The following is an 18,136-nucleotide window of genomic DNA, read 5'->3' on the forward strand; positions in this document are numbered from 1 at the left end:
TTGACATGTACTGTAAGTAATGGTCCCAACAGCGACCCCTGTGGAACTCCAGTAGTAACCGGCAGACAGTCACAATAGGATCCCTTTTGTCCCACTCTCCTTTCGGCCGACCAGCAAATGCTCCGCCCGCGCTAGTAACTTCCCTGTAATTCCATGGGCTCTTATCTTGCTAAGCAATCTCATGTGCGCCACCTTGTCAAAGACCTTCTGAAGATGTAGCAATCTTTTAAAGCCAAGACGCTAAATAGTGTTGATTAGCAGAAGGATCCTGGCGTCCAATGTCATTGCTCTTGGCCATGCTTTCTGATAAGGTGGCCAGGAAGGCGGATATCATGCCTGCCATTAACATCTATGGCACTGAGTTCAAAGTAGGAAGTTATGTTGCAACTTGAAACAATCTAACCGGGACGAAACCCACTTGATCACAGGTAAAACGTTCAAACTCCTTGCAGCCATCGGCTGGAATTGAACCCGGTCTCTGGTACTGTAAATCACCACGTTACCTACATTCCCTCCTCTTGCAAGCAGTCACTAAATAAAGAAACACAAATGAGCGACAAAATCCCCACAGCATGTTCATCCCCACTAGACCGTCATATGCCCAATGGGTGAAAATAGGACAAAGCTTGCAAACAATAATACAACCACGAAGAGTAATAACACAACCCTCTCTCATGAATTCTCACTCGCTCCCTCTGTCCCTTTCCTTCTCTGTCCCAGTTTTTCTTCTCCCCGCTTGCGCTATCTCTCTCACACTTCTCACTCCCCATTCAGCCAAAAATTCGGAGCCTCTATACCTCTTCTCCTCCACCACTCCCTATCTCCCAGTTCTCTGTCCCCCGTTCTATACTATCTTTCAGTCTCTCACCCTCGGTCCTGTCTTCCATCGATCCACTCTACCCGACTTTCCCCGTCACTCTTCTCCCTGCCTTTCAGCACACTTTCTCCCTCTCAACTCCCTCTCTCTCCCATTCTCTCTTCCCTTTTCTCTGCTCTGTCTCTCTGTCCAGAATTCTCTACCGGTCTCTCTAGCTTCTGTTTCTACCCCTCTCTCAGATTCTCTCTCTTTCCCTATCAGACGGCCTGAACTCCAGCTACTCTCTGCTAAAGCTCGGGAAAACTGAACTTCCCATCGATGAGGATGAAGATCCTCCCATCGCCGTGAGTCCCGCAGACCTGTCAGTGGCTGCACAGGCAGGTCAGAGTTCACTCTAATGACATCACTCTGAAGCGGTCACGTGTTTTAAGCACAAGTGTTCAAGTTCTAATGCATCTGGTTCCACCACTTCCTCTGACAGCTGGTTTCACAGACGGACCACTGTCTGGGTAAAAAAGAGTTGTCAGTCTTGTCCCCAGTTGCATCATCTACTGCTGTCAAGTTATCCCTGAGCGCTTTGGTCCTGTACGATCCAAGCCGTGAGAAAACAATGACTGTGTGCATTCACCTTGTCTGTGTCCCATGTGGTTTTATACAACTCTGTAAGATCAACTCTGCGCTGCAGGGCATAAAGTCCCAAACTGCTTGACTTAATTCCATTACTCAGTACATGAAATATCCTCGTGCATATCCTCTGCACTGTTGCTAGCTTAGTGGTATCTTATCCAGAGAAGGACGACGGCAAGGGAACACTCGACTGAAAATGTGGCTTCACTAACGTCTTGTACGATTCCAATGCGACCTCCCTACTCCTGTACTCATTGACCTGACAGAAAAAGGGCGGCGCGACAGACGCCTTCTTCACCGCCCTGTCTACTGTGACTCAACTTTCAGAGGACAGTGTACCTATAGCCCTGGGTCCCTCTGTTCTACAATATTCTCCACGGTCCCTGTCTACTGTGACTCCACTTTCAGAGAACCGTGTACCTGTACCCCTGCGTCCCTCTGTTCTACAACACTCCCCAGGATCCCTGCCTATCTGTGACTAAACTTTCAGGAAACAGTTTAACTCTCGCCCTGGGTACATACGTTCGATAACATTTCCCAACTTTCCTCCTGTTGACCGTGTAAGTTTTACGCTGATGATTATCCTCCTGAATTACGATAGCTCGAAATAAATTGCATGTGCTCCAGATCGGCGACTTGCCAGGCTAATCGAGATCCCACTGTAAAAGATAACTGTCTTCACTGTTTAAAACGCCATCGACGTTAATGTTGTCTGCAAATTTACCTGCCGCGTATTGTATAATCTGCTATAAATGGTCGATCTAGTTGGCAAAGATCAATGGTCCCACCACCGACCACCCGTGAACACTGCTAGTGACGTGCTTCCAGTATGAGAGATGGACTGCAACCCTAAACTTTGGATCCTATCTCCGAGCCGGATCAGCCGGAGCAGCCATCCCTCCCTGCGTCGCACATCTCCCAAAGCGGTATACCACATGGGATCTTGTTAAAATCTAAGTATATTACATCCTGCACCTCGACCTGTTCAGTACTCCTCAATCAAATTGGTCAGACAGATCTCCATGGGTTCCGCACCATCTCCAGACCAGTCTACCGTCTGAGCCCTTGTTAAAAGCCTTGGTCAAGTCTCTGTATGGTACATCTACTACCAATTCCTGGTCTGTTCTCCACTGTCAAATCCTCCCGACAAATCTCCCTGGGTCTCACGCCACCTGTCATCTTCTTGTCCAATCTCTCTTCTACTCTCCCTATTTTTCCCTCTCCCGCCCAGTCTCACCGCTCCATTACTTCTCGGTCTCTCTCTACATTCCTGTCTCCCATCTTCCAGAGTGATCTACCATATGGGATCTTGATTCGGGACTTGACAAGCGTCCATTATGTCTATCAATCCGGACATATTAGTCAGTCAAATTCCCCAGTGTCCCACACCATCACACAGAGTAGTCTACCAAGTGAAAAAAAAGAATTATTTTCTTCCCGGTTCACCATGTCTACTACCCTGTTCTCATGAAACGCCCTGGATCCTCACGAAAATATATTTTATTCTGCATTCTGTGATTGAGTAACCTTGTTCTACTCCAATGAAGTGACCTGTATCTATGGATGAGGGTGGGATCTCTCCTGTCTGTGATCTATATAAACGATCTGGATGGGAATGTAGATGGGTGGTTTGGTATGTTTGTAGATGATAGGTTGATGGGTGTTGAGGATCATTTAGAGGACCTGCATTCAATTCCGTAGGACACGGATCAGTTTCTGATATGCGGTGAAGGAATGGCAGATGGTGTTTAACCCGGACAAACGTAAAATGTTTTACCTTGGTAGTCGAAATGTTCAGAGATAACACAAGATCATAAGAGTTTCAGAGGGTATCATTCTCAAATTTGAAATGTTTCCCTAACTCGCTAACTTAGGGAAAGAGGGAATTCATCCTGGACAGCATTGCCGGCCGAAGGGCCTGTTCCTATGCTGTTCTGGCTGTTCTACGATGCAGGATGTTCGAAACACACAAAGCCTTGTTAAATGTCCAGGTTCTCACAAGTCATGGCCGCAGACAGCAGAGTTCCCAGTGCGGATCCATGGATAACACTACCAGTCCCGGACGTCCGCCGGCCTCTGGGTTCTGTGGACAAGCCAGTACGGAGACTCAATTCAAAAAACCTTGTGATTCCCAGTAATCACAATCTTGTTAATAGATCTCCCATGAGAGAGACTTTGTCAAAGGCCCGTCTGCAGTCAACTCTTTATCTCTCCATTGAAACGCGTGATCAACCCGAGATCCCTTTCCCTGTCGGCAGTTAAGGGTTCTGTCGTTAACTGTCTCCTGTCCTTTCACATTTAACGCCCCAAAGGAAAATACCTCACACTTACCTGAGCTTAACTCCGTTTTCCATTTTCCACCCAGATCTGCAACTGATCCAGACCCCACCGAATCTATTGGCGATATTCCGCACTGTCCACAACACCACCGATCTTTGTGTCCAACCATCCATCTCTATTTTCATCCAGGTCCATCACACCCATCACAAACACCGGATGGTCCGGTTGTATATGTATACCATTTCCCACCATCTTTTATCTTTTTTCTCAAAATATATTTTGTTTTAATTTTTTACTGAAAAACATTTCGGAACAGGCACTTCCGGCCATTCAGGCCGCTCTGCTCAACAATTCTCCGAATTATTCCGTTTTCTAATGACTGTTCAATGTACAATAACCAATTAACCAACCTACCGGTATGTCTTTGGACTGTGGGAGGAAACCAGAGCGCCCGGAGGAAATCTACTCGCTCGTGGGGAGAAATTGGAAACTCCTTGCAGTCAGCGACGGGAATTGAACCCGGGTCGCTGGTACTGTAAAGCGCTGCGCACAACATCACGTGCCCGTACCGCCCTTCTCCTTGCCAGCAGCCACAAAACAAAGAAACACAATGGAGTTCACGAAAATCCCCACAACATGTTCATCCCCACAAGACCGTCATTTATCTCATGCGTGAAAAAGGAACAAAGCGGAAAAACCGTAAATCAGTTAGGAAAAATAATAAACCCGTGACAATCTCTCTTTCCTCTCTTTCGCACCCCCTCTCTCTCGCTCCATTGTGTCTTCCCCCTCCCACTTTTTCTTCCCTCACTCCCCCTCGCTTTCCCACTCTGTCCCTGTCTCTCAAACATTCCACTCCCCATTCACACAGAACATCGTTTCCTCTTCTCACGCCGCCATTTCTCCTCCCCTTTCTCTTCTCGTTTTCTCTCCACCATTCTCTCACATTTTTCCACCCATCGCTCCCCTCCCATCATCCCCTTTCCTCTCCTTCTGTTTATCTGAATGATCTCTCCACAGGTCCGCATAAACAGGAGCCGAACGAGAACAGCGGAAATAGACCGGACCGTAAGATCTGCCTACTCTGCCTAGTTACGTTTGTCCTCTTCGTGACAGTGGTCGGGCTCTCGATCCATGGTGAGTCGAACGGACTCCGGTTGGAGTCAGACCGTAAAATAACAGAGTGGAGTGAAATGTGAGTGTAAAACCTCACAGTGACACGGACTCGCCGCGCAACATGTACCTCACCACGTACCTCACCATGACGCTGACACATACCGTTCCGTGACGCCGTGACACTATCACGCCCCTCACCGTGGAACTGACACTACCCTTCCTGGACAGGGACATAACTCCCACCATGGCACAGTTACGTCCACACCATGACACCGACAAAGCAAGTCTGTATCCAGACGGCCAATTCTACGTGGATTCCATGTGTCATGTTCTTCTGGATAAGCCTCCCCTGAGAGCTCAGTCAAACACCCACGGCTCCAACTTAATCGGTCACATTCCGGAGACGTGACAAAATCTCTGGAATCAGAGAAACGCTTGTCATCCCTGGGAAGAAGGGATTTAGACTCTCTGCGATGAGGCTCAATCTAACTGAGACTGAGAGACGGAGGGGGTGATCGTGGTGGAAGGAGAGACCGCGGTTGGTGGGTGGAAGGGAGTCCCAATAGGAGACACAGCTGATTTCACCAACGCAGTAAAAAAGAACATCGTCAATAGATCGAAACGTAGGATCTGCCTACTCCGCCCGTTATGTCCACCGTTATCGTAATTGTTGCCGGGTTCTCGACCCATGGTGTGCCGAACAGGATCCAAATGGAGGCAGGCTGTGAATAAATTGTTATTTTAAAACACCACAGGGACACCGACACACCCTTCACCGTGACATTGAGACACCTACACGTTCCTCAACGTGACAAGTCCAGCTCCGCACCGTGGCAAAGAATCAGCCGTCACTGTAACACCCATTACGTCACTGTAACCTCACTGTATCACCGTGACAGTATCGCCCCTCAATATAACACCGATGCACCACTCACTGAGGCAATTACCCACACCTCACCCTGACACAGGCAAATCCTCACCGTGATAGCAACACCAAAATTCACAGTGAAACCGACATAGTACTCTCCATGACATCGACACACACCTTAGCGTGACACTGTCACACCCACCTCAGCCATAACTTGTCGCTCACCGTGCACAGATACACACCTCTCTGTAAGATCAGGACACCCCAGACCTTCACAGACACTATATCAACTGATATACCACCAGGCCCCTCACTCTGACATTTCTCTGACGTCATTGTGACCCGGCGCACCACTCGCCGGGGCACAGAAATTCCAATCACAGTGACACCGACACGTTCCTCACAGCAACTCGGACATTCCCCTCACGATACTGACGCAGACGCCCATTGTAACATCAGCAAAACCTTCACCGGGACATTGATACACCCCTCAGAGTGATACAAGTTTGCTCAATTTTGCGCCGACGCCTCTACCTGTGCCCCCAACATATAGCCATATAAATATATAACAATTAGAGCACGGAAAGAGGCCATCTCGAACCTTCTAGTCCGTGCCGAAAACTTACTCTCTACTACTCCCACTGACCGGCACTCTGCCCATAAACCTCCACTCGTTTCCTGCTCATACACATATGCAATTTTACTTTAAATGACAATACCGAAACTGCCTCAACCACTTCTACTAGAAGCTCGTTCCACAGAGATACCACTCTCTGAGTAAAAAAATTCCCCCTTGTGATACCCTTAAACTTTAGCTCCCGACTGTCAACTTATGTCCTCCTGTTTGAATATCACCTACTCTCAATGGATATAGCCTATCCACGTCAACTCTATCTATCCCCATCATAATTTTACATTCTTCTATCAATTTCCGCACTTAATCTTATAGGCTCCGAAGAATAAAGACCTAACTTGTTCAAATTTTTCCTGTAACTTTGGTGCTGAAACACGGGTAACATTCTAGCATATAATCTCTGTCCTCTCTCTATTTTGTTGACATCTTTCCTATAATTCGGTGACCAGAACTGTACACAATACTTCAAATTCGGCCTTACCAATGCGCTGTACAATTTTAACATTACATCCCGACTCCTATACTCAATGCTCTGGTTTATAAAGGCCAAAATACCAGAAGATTTCTTTACCACCCTATCGACATGAGATTCCACCTTCAGGGAACTATGCACCATTATTCCTAGATCACTCTCTTCTGCTGCATTCTTCAATGCCTTACCATTTACCATGTATGTCCTATTTTGATTAATCCTACCGAAATGTAGCACCTCACACTTATCAGCATTAAACTCCATCTGCAATCGTTCAGCCCACTCTTCTAACTGGCCTAAATCTCTCTGCAAACTTTGAAAACCTAATTAATTATCCACAACGCCACCTACCTTAGTATCATCGGCCTACTTACGAATCCAATTTACCACCCCATCATCCAGATCATTAATGTATACGACAAACAACATTGGACCCAGTACAGATCCAAAGGCAGACCACTAGTTACCTGCCTCCAACCTGACAAACAGTTATCCACCACTACTCTCTGGCATCACCCATCCAGCCACTGTTGAATCCAATTTAATGCTTCAGTATTAATACCTAACTATTGAACCTTCCTTACTAACCTTCCGTGTGGAACCTTGTCAAATGCCTTACTGAAGTACATATAAACAACATCCACTGCCTTACCCTCGTCAGCTTTCCTCGTAACCTCTTCAAAGAATTCAGTAATATTTGTCAAACTTGACCTTCCACGCAGAAATCCATGTTGATTGTTCCTAATCAGACCCTGTCTATCCAGATAATTATATATACTATCTCTAAGAATACTTTCCATTAATTTATTCACCACTGACGTCAAATAGACAGGGCTATAATTTCTAGGTTTACTCTTAGAACTCTTTTTAAACAATGGAACCACACGAGCAATACGCCAATCCTCCGGCACCTTCCCCGTTTCTAATGACATTTGAAATACTTCTATCAGAGCCGCTTCTATTTCTACACTACCCTCCCTCAAGGTCCGAGGGAATATCCTGGCAGGACTCGGAGATTTATCCACTTTTATAATCATTAAAAGCGCCAGTACTTCCTCCTCTTTAATCCTCATCGTTTCCATAACTTCCCTTATACAATTCAATATCCTTCTCCTCAGTTAATACCGAAGAAAATAAATTGATCAAAATATCCCCCATCACTTTCAGCTCCGCACATAACTGTCGATTCTGATTCTCTAAGGGACCAATTTTATCCCTCAATATCCTTTTGCTATTAATAGAACTGTAGAAACTGTATTTTCACTTTAATTGCCAAAGCAACCTCGTATCTTCTTTTAGATTTTCTAATTTCTTTCTTAAGATTCTTCTTATATTCTTTATATTCCTCGAGCACCTCATTTACTCCATGTTGGCTATATTTATTGCAGATATCTCTCTTTTTCCTAACCAAGGTTTCAATATCCTTTGAAAATCATGGCTCTCTCAAACTTATAACCTTTCCTTTCAACCTAACAGCAACATAAGTATTCTGTACCCTCAAATTTTCACCTTTATTTGACCGCGATTTCGCTATTACATCCTTCGCATAATACAAATTGTCCCAATCCACTCCTTCTAAATCCTTTCGCATCGCCTCAAAGTTAGCCTTTCTCCAATCAAAAATCTCAACCCTGGGTCCAGATCTATCCTTCTCCATAATTATATTGAAACCAATGGAATTGTGATCACTGGACCCGAAGTGCTGCCCAACACTAACCTCCGTAACCTGACCTATTTCATTCCCTAACAGAAGATCCAGCACCGCCCCTTCTCTAGTTGGTACCTCTATGTATTGCTGCAAAAAACTATCCTGCAGACATTTTGCAAACTCCAAACCATCCATCCCTTTTACAGTATGGGCTTCCCATTCTAAATGTTGAAAATTAAAATCTCCTAGAATCACAACCCTGTTCTTACTACAAATATCTGATATCTCCTTACACATTTGCTCCTCCAATTCTCGCTCCCCAGTAGGTGGTCTATAATACACCCCTTTAAGTGTTACTACATCTGTCCCATTCCTCAATTCCACCCAAATAGTCTCCCTAGACGAGCCTTCTAATCTAACCTAACAGAGCACCGCAGTAATACTTTCTCTGACACACAACGCAACACCTCCACCTCTTGTCCCTCCGATTTTATTACACCAGATGCAACAAAATCCAGTAATATTTATTGCCAATCGCACCCCTCCTGCAACCATGTTTCACTAATAGCTGCAACACCATATTTTGAGGTATCAATCCATGCTCTCAGCTCATCCACCTTTCTTTTGCAAAGTTCCAACATTAAAATAAATGTATTTATATTTTCTCCACCTCTTCCTCTCTGTTTATCACTAACAGTACAAAGAGGTTTACTGTCTTCTTTTTCTTCCTTCTCCCATCTACCTGTTCCTATACTCTGGTTCCCTTCCCCACTTGTATCTAGATTCAATCCACTGGAGCCTCTCTAGCAAACCTACCTGCAAGAATACTGTTCTCGTCGAAGGATGATTGAGCTAAAACCGACCCACTCTGCCTCAGTCCACGCGGACAATGGCAGCTGTCTGTGGCGATCTTCCTTTTTAAACTTTTGGCGCACTACGTCACACGCCTGCGCAGTCTAGCCTGTTTGCAGCGATCTTTTAAAAAAAAATACAGCTTCTCTCCGAGCTTCTTTTACCTCTTCCCTCTTCGCCTCTTGCTTAGATTTAAATAACTTTTGAAAACTTCATCTCCTTTTTAAACCTCTGTCGCACTAAGTCACGCGCCTGCGCAGTCTGGCCACTTTGCCCCGATCTGTTACAAAAAAAACACAGCTTCTCTCCGAGCTTCTTTTATCACTTCCCCCTCCGCCTCTTTCTGCGTTTTAAACATGCATACTTACTAAACCAATTTACCACCCCATCATCCAGATCACTAATGTGTATGACAAGCAACATTGGACCCAGTACAGATCCCTGAGGCACACCACTAGTCACCGGCCTCCAAACAGTTATCCACCACTACTCTCTGGCATCTCCCATCCAGCCACTGTTGAATCCATTTTACTATTTCAATATTAATACCTTAACTGTTATTATTAATAATATAAATATCCTTAACTGTGAAACGCTTCACCGTGACACTGACACAACACTCTTTGTGACCCGTTCGGTAGCCTGACGCTGACTCACGTGTCACTATAAACGCTAAACATCCTTCACCATCTCTCTCAGTATCACAGATTCGTCAGTCACTTAAACGAATGCAAAGCGATCTCCCTCACCAGTTCACTGAGATGCAAACGAAGTACAGATCTGTCAACGAAACCAAGGCTCAAATCTGTGAATTGTTGACCAGAAGAAGAGGTGAGGCAGCGTCCCCCTCTTTCACCCGCACCTCATCACAGGGTAGGCATGGAGAGAGGAAGCGTCACTCTGTCTGAATCCGACAGTGTGTGATGGGACTTGACATCTGGACTGTCTGAATAGATGGTTCACTCTGTGTTTGACCCAGTGAGTGTGTGATGGGGATACGTGGAGAATGTTTCACTATCGCAGAATCCAGGAGAGTGTGAAAAGACGCTGTGGAGGTGGATTCACTCTCTGTCTGACCACGGGATTGTGAGACGGAACATTACAGCTTCACACTATGATTGTCTAATGGGACTGTACGGATGGAGCTTCACTCTGTGTCTGACAGTGGGATTGTGTGATGGAAGATCGCAGAAGGACGTTCATTCTATATGATACCAGACTGTGTGATTGGATGTTGTGGAGGGAGTCTGACCTCGGGAGTGTGAAATGGGAGTGTGTGGGCGGAGCTTCGCTTTGCGTGGGAACACAGTGGTGTGTGATGGGACGGTTCAGAGAGAGCGTCACTCTGTGACTCCCCAGTGAGTGTATGATGGTATGTAAGTATAGAGATTCACACTGTGTTAGTCTCGGGAGTGTGTGATGTGACTGTGTGGAGGCAGCTTCCCTCTGTGTCTGACACTTTGTTCTGTGGTGTGTTGAGAATCTGTAGAGGGAGAATCACTCTCCCTCTGACATTTGTCGTGTGTGCTGAGGGAGTTTCTTTCTGTGTCTGACCGCTGGAGTGTCGACCGCTAGGGCCGCGGAGAGCGAGAGGCACATTGTGTCTGACCAAGACTCAGTGTGACTGAACTTTTTAGAGGGATCTAAATAATGTTCTCTGAGTCAGAGAGACGGTCCGCACGGGCGTCCGATAATACAGATAATACATCATATTTGTGTGATGGGACCCTGGAGACACATAGAGAGAGAGAGAGAGAGAGAGAGAGAGAGAGAGAGAGAGAGAGAGAGAGAGAGAGGAGAGAGAGAGAGAGAGAGAGAGAGAGAGAGGGGGGGGGGGGGGGAGAGAGAGATTCACTCTGTGATTGACTTGGGTATGTATGATATCATAGTGTAAGGGGGTTTCACTCTGTGCTTTTACCGTGGATTCTGTGATGGGCAGTGTTGAAGGAGATTTCCTCAGTGTCTGAAAGCGGGTTCCGTGATTCGGAGTAAAATAATGTCTCTTAACCCGGGAGTGTGTGACGGGACAGGGTGCATTGAAATTCTATTTGCGTCTGTCCCTCAGGAAGTTTGTGATAGGATGGTGGGAAGGAGATGTGTAACTGACTCCTGATATCTGTGACGGGACAGTGTTGAGGGAGCCTATACGTTCTGACGAGTCCCGGGAGTGTGTAATGGGCTGCCGTGGCGGGAGATTCAATTTGAGTTTGACGGCAGGAGAGTATGATGGAGCGGTGTGAACAAGCTTCAGTTTGAGTCTGAATACGTGAATGCGTGATAGGACGGTGTGGAGGAAGTTTGTATCTGACCCCGGGAACGACTAACAGGGCAATTTAGAGGGATCCTCAATCTGTGTCTGACCCCGGGAGAGTGTGATGGGACGGTGTGGAGGGAGATTCACTCTGTGTCTGACCCCGGCGAGTGTGTGACGGGACGGTGTGGAGGGAGCTTCACTCTGTGTCTGACCCGGCGAGTCTGTGACGGGACGGTGTGGAGGGAGTTTCACTCTGTGTCTGACCCCGGGAGTGTGTGATGAGACAGTATGGAGGGAGATTCACTCTGTGTCTGACCACGGAAGTATATGTTGGGACGATGTGGAGGAAGATTCACTCTGTGTCTGACACAGGGAGTGTGTGTTGGGACGGTGTGGAGGGAGATTCACTCTGTATCTGTTCCCAGGATGCAATGGACGGACGGAGGAACATTCACTGTTACTTGTTCGTTATTTCCAGAGCAAGCTCTTTCCCAGGAATGGATCAGAATTGAAGTCGGGTGTTATTTCATATCCACGGTTGAAATGTCCTACGCTGAGGCGAAGCAAAATTGTTCTAACTCTGATTCAAAACTTCTTGAAATAAACTCTAGAGAGGAAGAGGTATGTGTCAGATCGGCAGAATATATATCAATTCACCAGCGTGAACATCCGTCCACTTCATCCCATCACACACTCCCGTGGTCAAACACTGAGTGGAGCTAACTCCGCACCGTCCCATCATACACTCCCGAGGTCAAATACAGAGTGAATATCCCTCCACACATTCCCATCACACAGTCACGGGGTCAGACACAGAGAGAATCTCCTTCCACAACGCCCCAGCACACACTCCTGGGGTCAGACACTGAGGGAAGCTCCCTCCATACCGTCACATCACACAGTCCCGGGGTCAGACACAGAGTGAATCTCCCCCCACACCGTCCCATCACACTCTCCCGGGGTCAGACACAGAGTGAATCTCCCTCCAGACCGTCCAGTCACACACTCCAGGGGTCAGACACAGAGTGAATCTCTCTCCACACCGTCCCATCACAAACTTCCGTTGTCAGCCACAGAGTGATTCTCCTTCCACACCGTCCCATCACACACTCCCGGTGCCAGACACAGAGTGAAGTTTCCTCCACCACGTCCCATCACACACTCCCGGTGCCAGACACAGAGTGAATCTCCCTCCACACCGTCCCATCACACACTCCCGGTGCCAGACACATAGAGAATCCCCCTCCACACCGTCCCATCACACACTCCCGTTGTCAGCCACAGAGTGATTCTCCTTCCACACCGTCCCATCACACACTCCCGGTGCCAGACACAGAGTGAATCTCCCTCCACACCGTCCCATCACACACTCCCGGTGCCAGACACATAGAGAATCCCCCTCCACACCGTCCCATCACACACTCCCGGGGCCAGACACAGAGTGAAGTTTCCTCCACCACGTCCCATCACACACTCCCGGGGCCAGACACAGAGTGAAGTTTCCTCCACCACGTCCCATCACGCACTCCCGGGGTCAGACAGAGTGAATCTCCCTCCACATTGTCCCATCACATACCCCTGGCGTCAGACACAGAGTACAGGTCATTGTACAGCATCAGAACACACAATCCTGGTGTCAGAGAGGGAGTGAATCTCCCACTTCACCGTCAGACCTCACAGTGCCGTGGTCAGACAGAGAAGGAGCCTACCTCCCCACCGTCCCTGCACACTCTCCCGAGGTCAGGTATAGGGTGATGCTTCCTCCAAACCGTCCCATCGCACATCTCTGGGTCAGACACAGAGTGAACTTTCTCCCACACTGGCCCATAGCTCCGGGTCATCCTCAGACTGAAGCTTTCTCTCCACGCCACGATCACACACTCCTTTGGTCAATCATGGAGCGAAGCTCCTTGCATTCTCTCACATCACAATGTTCTGCGGACAACCACAGAGTGAACCTCCCTCCACGCTACCCCAATACACCCACCCGTGATCAGATAGGAAATGAAACACTCTCTGCACCATCCCGCCGCACGCTCCTGTGGTCAGGCACAGTATGATGCTCTTTCTAGCCAGTGACGTCACACAATACAGGGGTCAGAAAACTAGAGAAGCTCCCTCCGCACCGTCCAATCACAGACAGCACTGGGTTCAGACACGGGGCGGCACACCGTCCAGGCACGCGCTACCGTTGCCGGTGTCAGACTCACACATGACCACGCCCCACCACCCAACCTGAGCTTCCCATCAGACTCTCGCAGTGTCAAACACAGAGCCCCATCACACACACACGGAGTGAGGGGGTGAGACGCAGATTTAACCTCCCTGCACACCGTGCCATCACACACTCCCGTTGTCAGCCACAGAGTGATTCTCCTTCCACACCGTCCCAGGACACATTCCCGCGGTCGGACACAGAGTGAATCTTCCTCAACACCGTCCCATCACACACTCCTGGCGTCAGACACAGAGTGAATCTCCCTCCACACCGTCACATCACACTGTCCCGTAGTCAGACACAGAGTGAATCTCCTTCCAGACCGTCCAGTCACACACTCCAGGGGTCAGACACAGAGTGAATCTCTCCCCACACAGTCCCATCACAAACTCCCGGGGTCAGCCACAGAGTGATTCTCCCTCCACACCGTCCCAGGACACATTCCCGCGGTCGGACACAGAGTGAATCTTCCTCAACACGGTCCCATCACACACTCCTTGCGTCAGACACAGAGTGAATCTCCCTCCGCACCGTCCCATCACACTGTCCCGTAGTCAGACACAGAGTGAATCTCCTTCCACACCGTCCCATCACACACTCCCGGGGTCAGACACAGAGTGAGGCTCCCTCCACACCGTCCCATGACACACTCCCGGGTTCCGACACAGAGTGAATCTCCTTCCACACCGTCCCATCACACTCTCCCGGTGTCAGACACTGAGTGAATCTCTATCCTCACAGTCCCATCACACACTCCCGGGGTTAGACACTGAGTGAATCTCCCTCTACACCGTCCCTTCACACTCCCTCCGGATCACACACTGAGTGAATCTCACTCGGCACCGTCCCGACCCACACACCCGGGGTCAGACAATGAATGTATCTCCGACCGCACCGTCCCGTCACACACACCCGGTGTCAGACACAGAGTGAATCTCCCTCCATACCGTCGCAACACAGACACTCCTGGGATCAGGCACGGAGTGAATCTCCCTCCACACCGTCCCATCACACACTCCCGGGTTCAGACACAGAGTGAATCTCCCTCCACACCGTCCCGTCACATACTCCCGGGGTCAGACACAGAGTGAAGCTCCCTCCACAGTGTCCCATCACACACTCCCGCGGTCAGACACAGAGTGAATCTCCCTTCACAGCATCCCATCAACACTCCCAGGGACAGAATTAGAGTGACCTAAATTGTGCTCGATTAATCCTTAATGATAATAATTTTATTTCACAGAATTCTATTCACTACGCCTTCGGCGACCCCGGCAGTTCATACTGGATTGGAAAATGCAAAGTGGGGTGAGATTGCACGTCATCCAGGCTCCTGATGATAGAGTAGGCCACAGGATTAGTTTGGGTGGCGTTGTGGATAATGAAGTATGTTATCAAAGCCTGCAGAGAGATTTAGGCCTGTCAGATGAGTGGGATGAAGAACGTCAATTGTAGTTTAATGCTGTTAAATTTGATGTGCTACATTTTGGTAGAAATAATCCAAATAGTACATACATTGTAAATGGTTATACATTGAAGAATGCAGTAGAACAGAGTGATCTAGGAATAATTGTCATAGTTCCCTGAAGGTTGAATCTCATGTGGATAAGATGGTGAAGAAAGCTTTTGGTATGTTGGCCTTTATAAACCAGAACATGGTGTATAGGATGAAATGCTAAAATTGTACAATTCATTGGTAAGTCCGAAATTGGAGTATTGTGTCCAGTTCTGGTTACCGAAGTATAGGAAAGATGTCAACAAAATAGAGAAAGTACAGAGAAGATTTACTAGAATATTTCAGCAGCTAAGTTATAGGGAAATGTTGAACAAGTTAGGTTTTTAATTTTTGGAACGTAGAAAGTTGAGGGGGACTTGATATAAGGCATTTAAAATTATGAGGGGGATAGACAGTGTTGACATGGATAGGCTTTCTCCATTGAGAGTAGGGGAGATTCAAACAGGAGGACAGGAGTTCAGAGTTAGGGGGCGGAAGTTTAACGGTAAAACGAGGTGGAATTACTTTATTCAGAGAGTGGTAGCTGTGTGGAACAAGCTTTCAGTAGTGGTGGTAGTGGCACGTTCGGTATTGTCATTTAAAATTGGACAGGTATATGGACAGGAATGATTGGACTGTTATAGACTGAGTGCAGGCCAGTGGGATTAGGTGAGAGTAAGCGTTCGGCACGGACTAGAAGGACCAAGATGGCCTGCTTCGGTGCTTTAATTGTCATATGTTATATGGTTATATGACACAGGCCCTGGGAGAGAGTGAAGCAGTGGGAGTACTTTGCGGACTGGCACAGATCTGTGGATAGAGAAATTGTCACTGGCATTAGTTAGGGCATTGACAGAGGTCTATGGGAAGAGAGTGGGAAGTGGGAGTGTTTTGCTTTCTGACACTGGTCTCGAACAAGAACGTTGGGCAGTGGGATTATTTTCAGGGCTGGAACGTGCCTTTGGGTTGAGAGTGCGAAGTGGGAGTATTTTGGGGACCGACACGGGTCTTTGCGGAGAAAGTGATGCAGTGTGCGTACATTGGACTGGCACTGATATGTGGGGTGAGAGTGGAAAGTGGGAGTATTTTGCTGTAGAAAGCAGGCCTCCTGAGAGAGTGTGAAGCAGAGGGAGCATTTTGGGGACTAACATGTGTCCTTGTAGAGAGTGTGGAGCTATGGGTGTATTTTAGGGCCTGTGATGAGAAAGTGGGGCACTGGGATTATTCTGTGGTCTGACACCGGTCTGTGTGGAGAACGTGGGGCGCGGTATAAATTTGGGGACTGATGCAGGGCTGCAGGGTGAGACTGGGACAGTGTGAGTATTCTAGAAACTGACACAGGGTTATGCTGGGAAACTGGGTTAATAGGAGATTTTGGGGTCTGCCACAGGTCAAAGGTGAGGGAGTGCGTCAGCGATTTCGGGGATTGACTCGGGATTCTCTGATGGAGGAGCTTTGTCATCTTTGCACTTGGTTCCCCCTCTTTAACAGGAAAGTGGCCTCTAAACTGGTTTACAAAAAGAAGGATGGAAATTTCGAATGCAGTCAATGTAAAGGTAAAGGATGCAAACAAGATCAGCACCGTTTCATTTGTGAGAAGTCTGAACCTTTATGCTCGGATATTCCTGAAAAGATCCGGGATCTCTGTCAACAGCCCGTGGGGATGACTTCAATCAAATGATAACACCCTCGTTCTCCCCATCTCTCTCTCCGACTCTCAACAGCTCATCTTTTCTATCGCTCTGTTATTCTTCATCTCACCTTTTCTTTACTCCCGTTCCTACAAACTCTCTCTCACTCATCCTCCTCCTCTCCCACGTTCTCTATTACATCCTCATTTCATTCGACTCGCTTTCTTGCGTCCTTCTTCCCCAACTCTTCTCCCTTGTCTTCATAATCTCTCTCCCCCGTCTCTACTCGCTGTCTACCACTGTCTCCCATCCCATCTCTTTTTTTTTAAATCTAACTCCTCTCGCTCTCTCGTTACTCTTTCCAGCTACTCTCACCTCAACCATGTCCCTAATGTTCTGGGTAACCCAGTCCTGGGAAAACACAGTGCAGGCATTCACCTTATCTGTGTCCCTCGTGGTTTTGTACACCTCTGTAAGGTCACCGAAAAAAGGTCTCAGAATTCCCAACATCGCTCCATAACTCAGTCCCTCCTACCCCGGCAGCAACCTCGGAAATCTCCCTCTGCAATCTTTCCAGTTCGTTGAGATTTCTCTTAGAGCAAGGCAAGCAGAACTGAACTCCATACTCCAAGTGCGGCGTGACCGACGTCATCTGCAATTGCAACGTGACCTCCGACCCCCGTACTCAGTGTCCTGACTGATGAAGGCCAGCGTGTCAAATGTCCTGTCCACCTGTATCGCATCTTTTCTACCGGATTCACGTTCTGTTTTATTATCTGTGACTTAGACCACCTGAAATTTGTTCTTTTGAGGAATCGGTAGGGCGCAAATATGTAAAATAAATTTCAAATGCAAAAAGCTAATAAATGCCGCACAAATGTGGAGGTGGTGCTGGTGCGTTCAAGAATATGCTGGCGGAGGGGAAGTAGGTGTTCCTGGTTCATTGAGTTTTCAGTCTCCTGTTCGTCATCAACCATCCTTCCCAGCCGACCATCCTCGTCACCGTCATCCACGACTTCCCCTACAGTCCTTCCCGTTGCAGCCACCGCCATCTTATTCCACATATCCTGTCTCTATCACCTCTCCATCCCCTACACTCCGTACCGTCTCCGTTATCTCTTGCTTCCCCAGCTCGTCTCTCCGTCTCCCTGACCCGCTCCATCCCCTGCAGATCTCCACGGTTCCATTAACCCTCTCCCTCCTCTACAAGCCTCCCTCTCTCTC

At 47.9% G+C, this 18,136-nt stretch overlaps 1 protein-coding gene across 1 annotated transcript in view; it reads left to right on the plus strand.

Moving 5' to 3' along the window:
- Positions 1-17,753, plus strand: part of LOC140720465 (uncharacterized) — a 33,083-nt gene extending 15,330 nt beyond the window's left edge. Inside the window, exons 5-10 of the mRNA XM_073035314.1 lie at positions 1,079-1,198; positions 4,745-4,861; positions 10,014-10,145; positions 12,047-12,189; positions 15,030-15,094; positions 16,773-17,753. Coding sequence (XP_072891415.1) covers positions 1,079-1,198; positions 4,745-4,861; positions 10,014-10,145; positions 12,047-12,189; positions 15,030-15,094; positions 16,773-16,962 — 767 coding nt within the window. The 3' untranslated portion in view covers positions 16,963-17,753. The remainder of the gene's footprint in view (positions 1-1,078; positions 1,199-4,744; positions 4,862-10,013; positions 10,146-12,046; positions 12,190-15,029; positions 15,095-16,772) is intronic.
- The last annotated feature ends 383 nt before the right edge of the window (positions 17,754-18,136 follow it).

This window comes from Hemitrygon akajei, unplaced genomic scaffold, assembly GCF_048418815.1.
Source record: "Hemitrygon akajei unplaced genomic scaffold, sHemAka1.3 Scf000043, whole genome shotgun sequence".
Lineage (NCBI taxonomy): Eukaryota > Metazoa > Chordata > Chondrichthyes > Myliobatiformes > Dasyatidae > Hemitrygon > Hemitrygon akajei.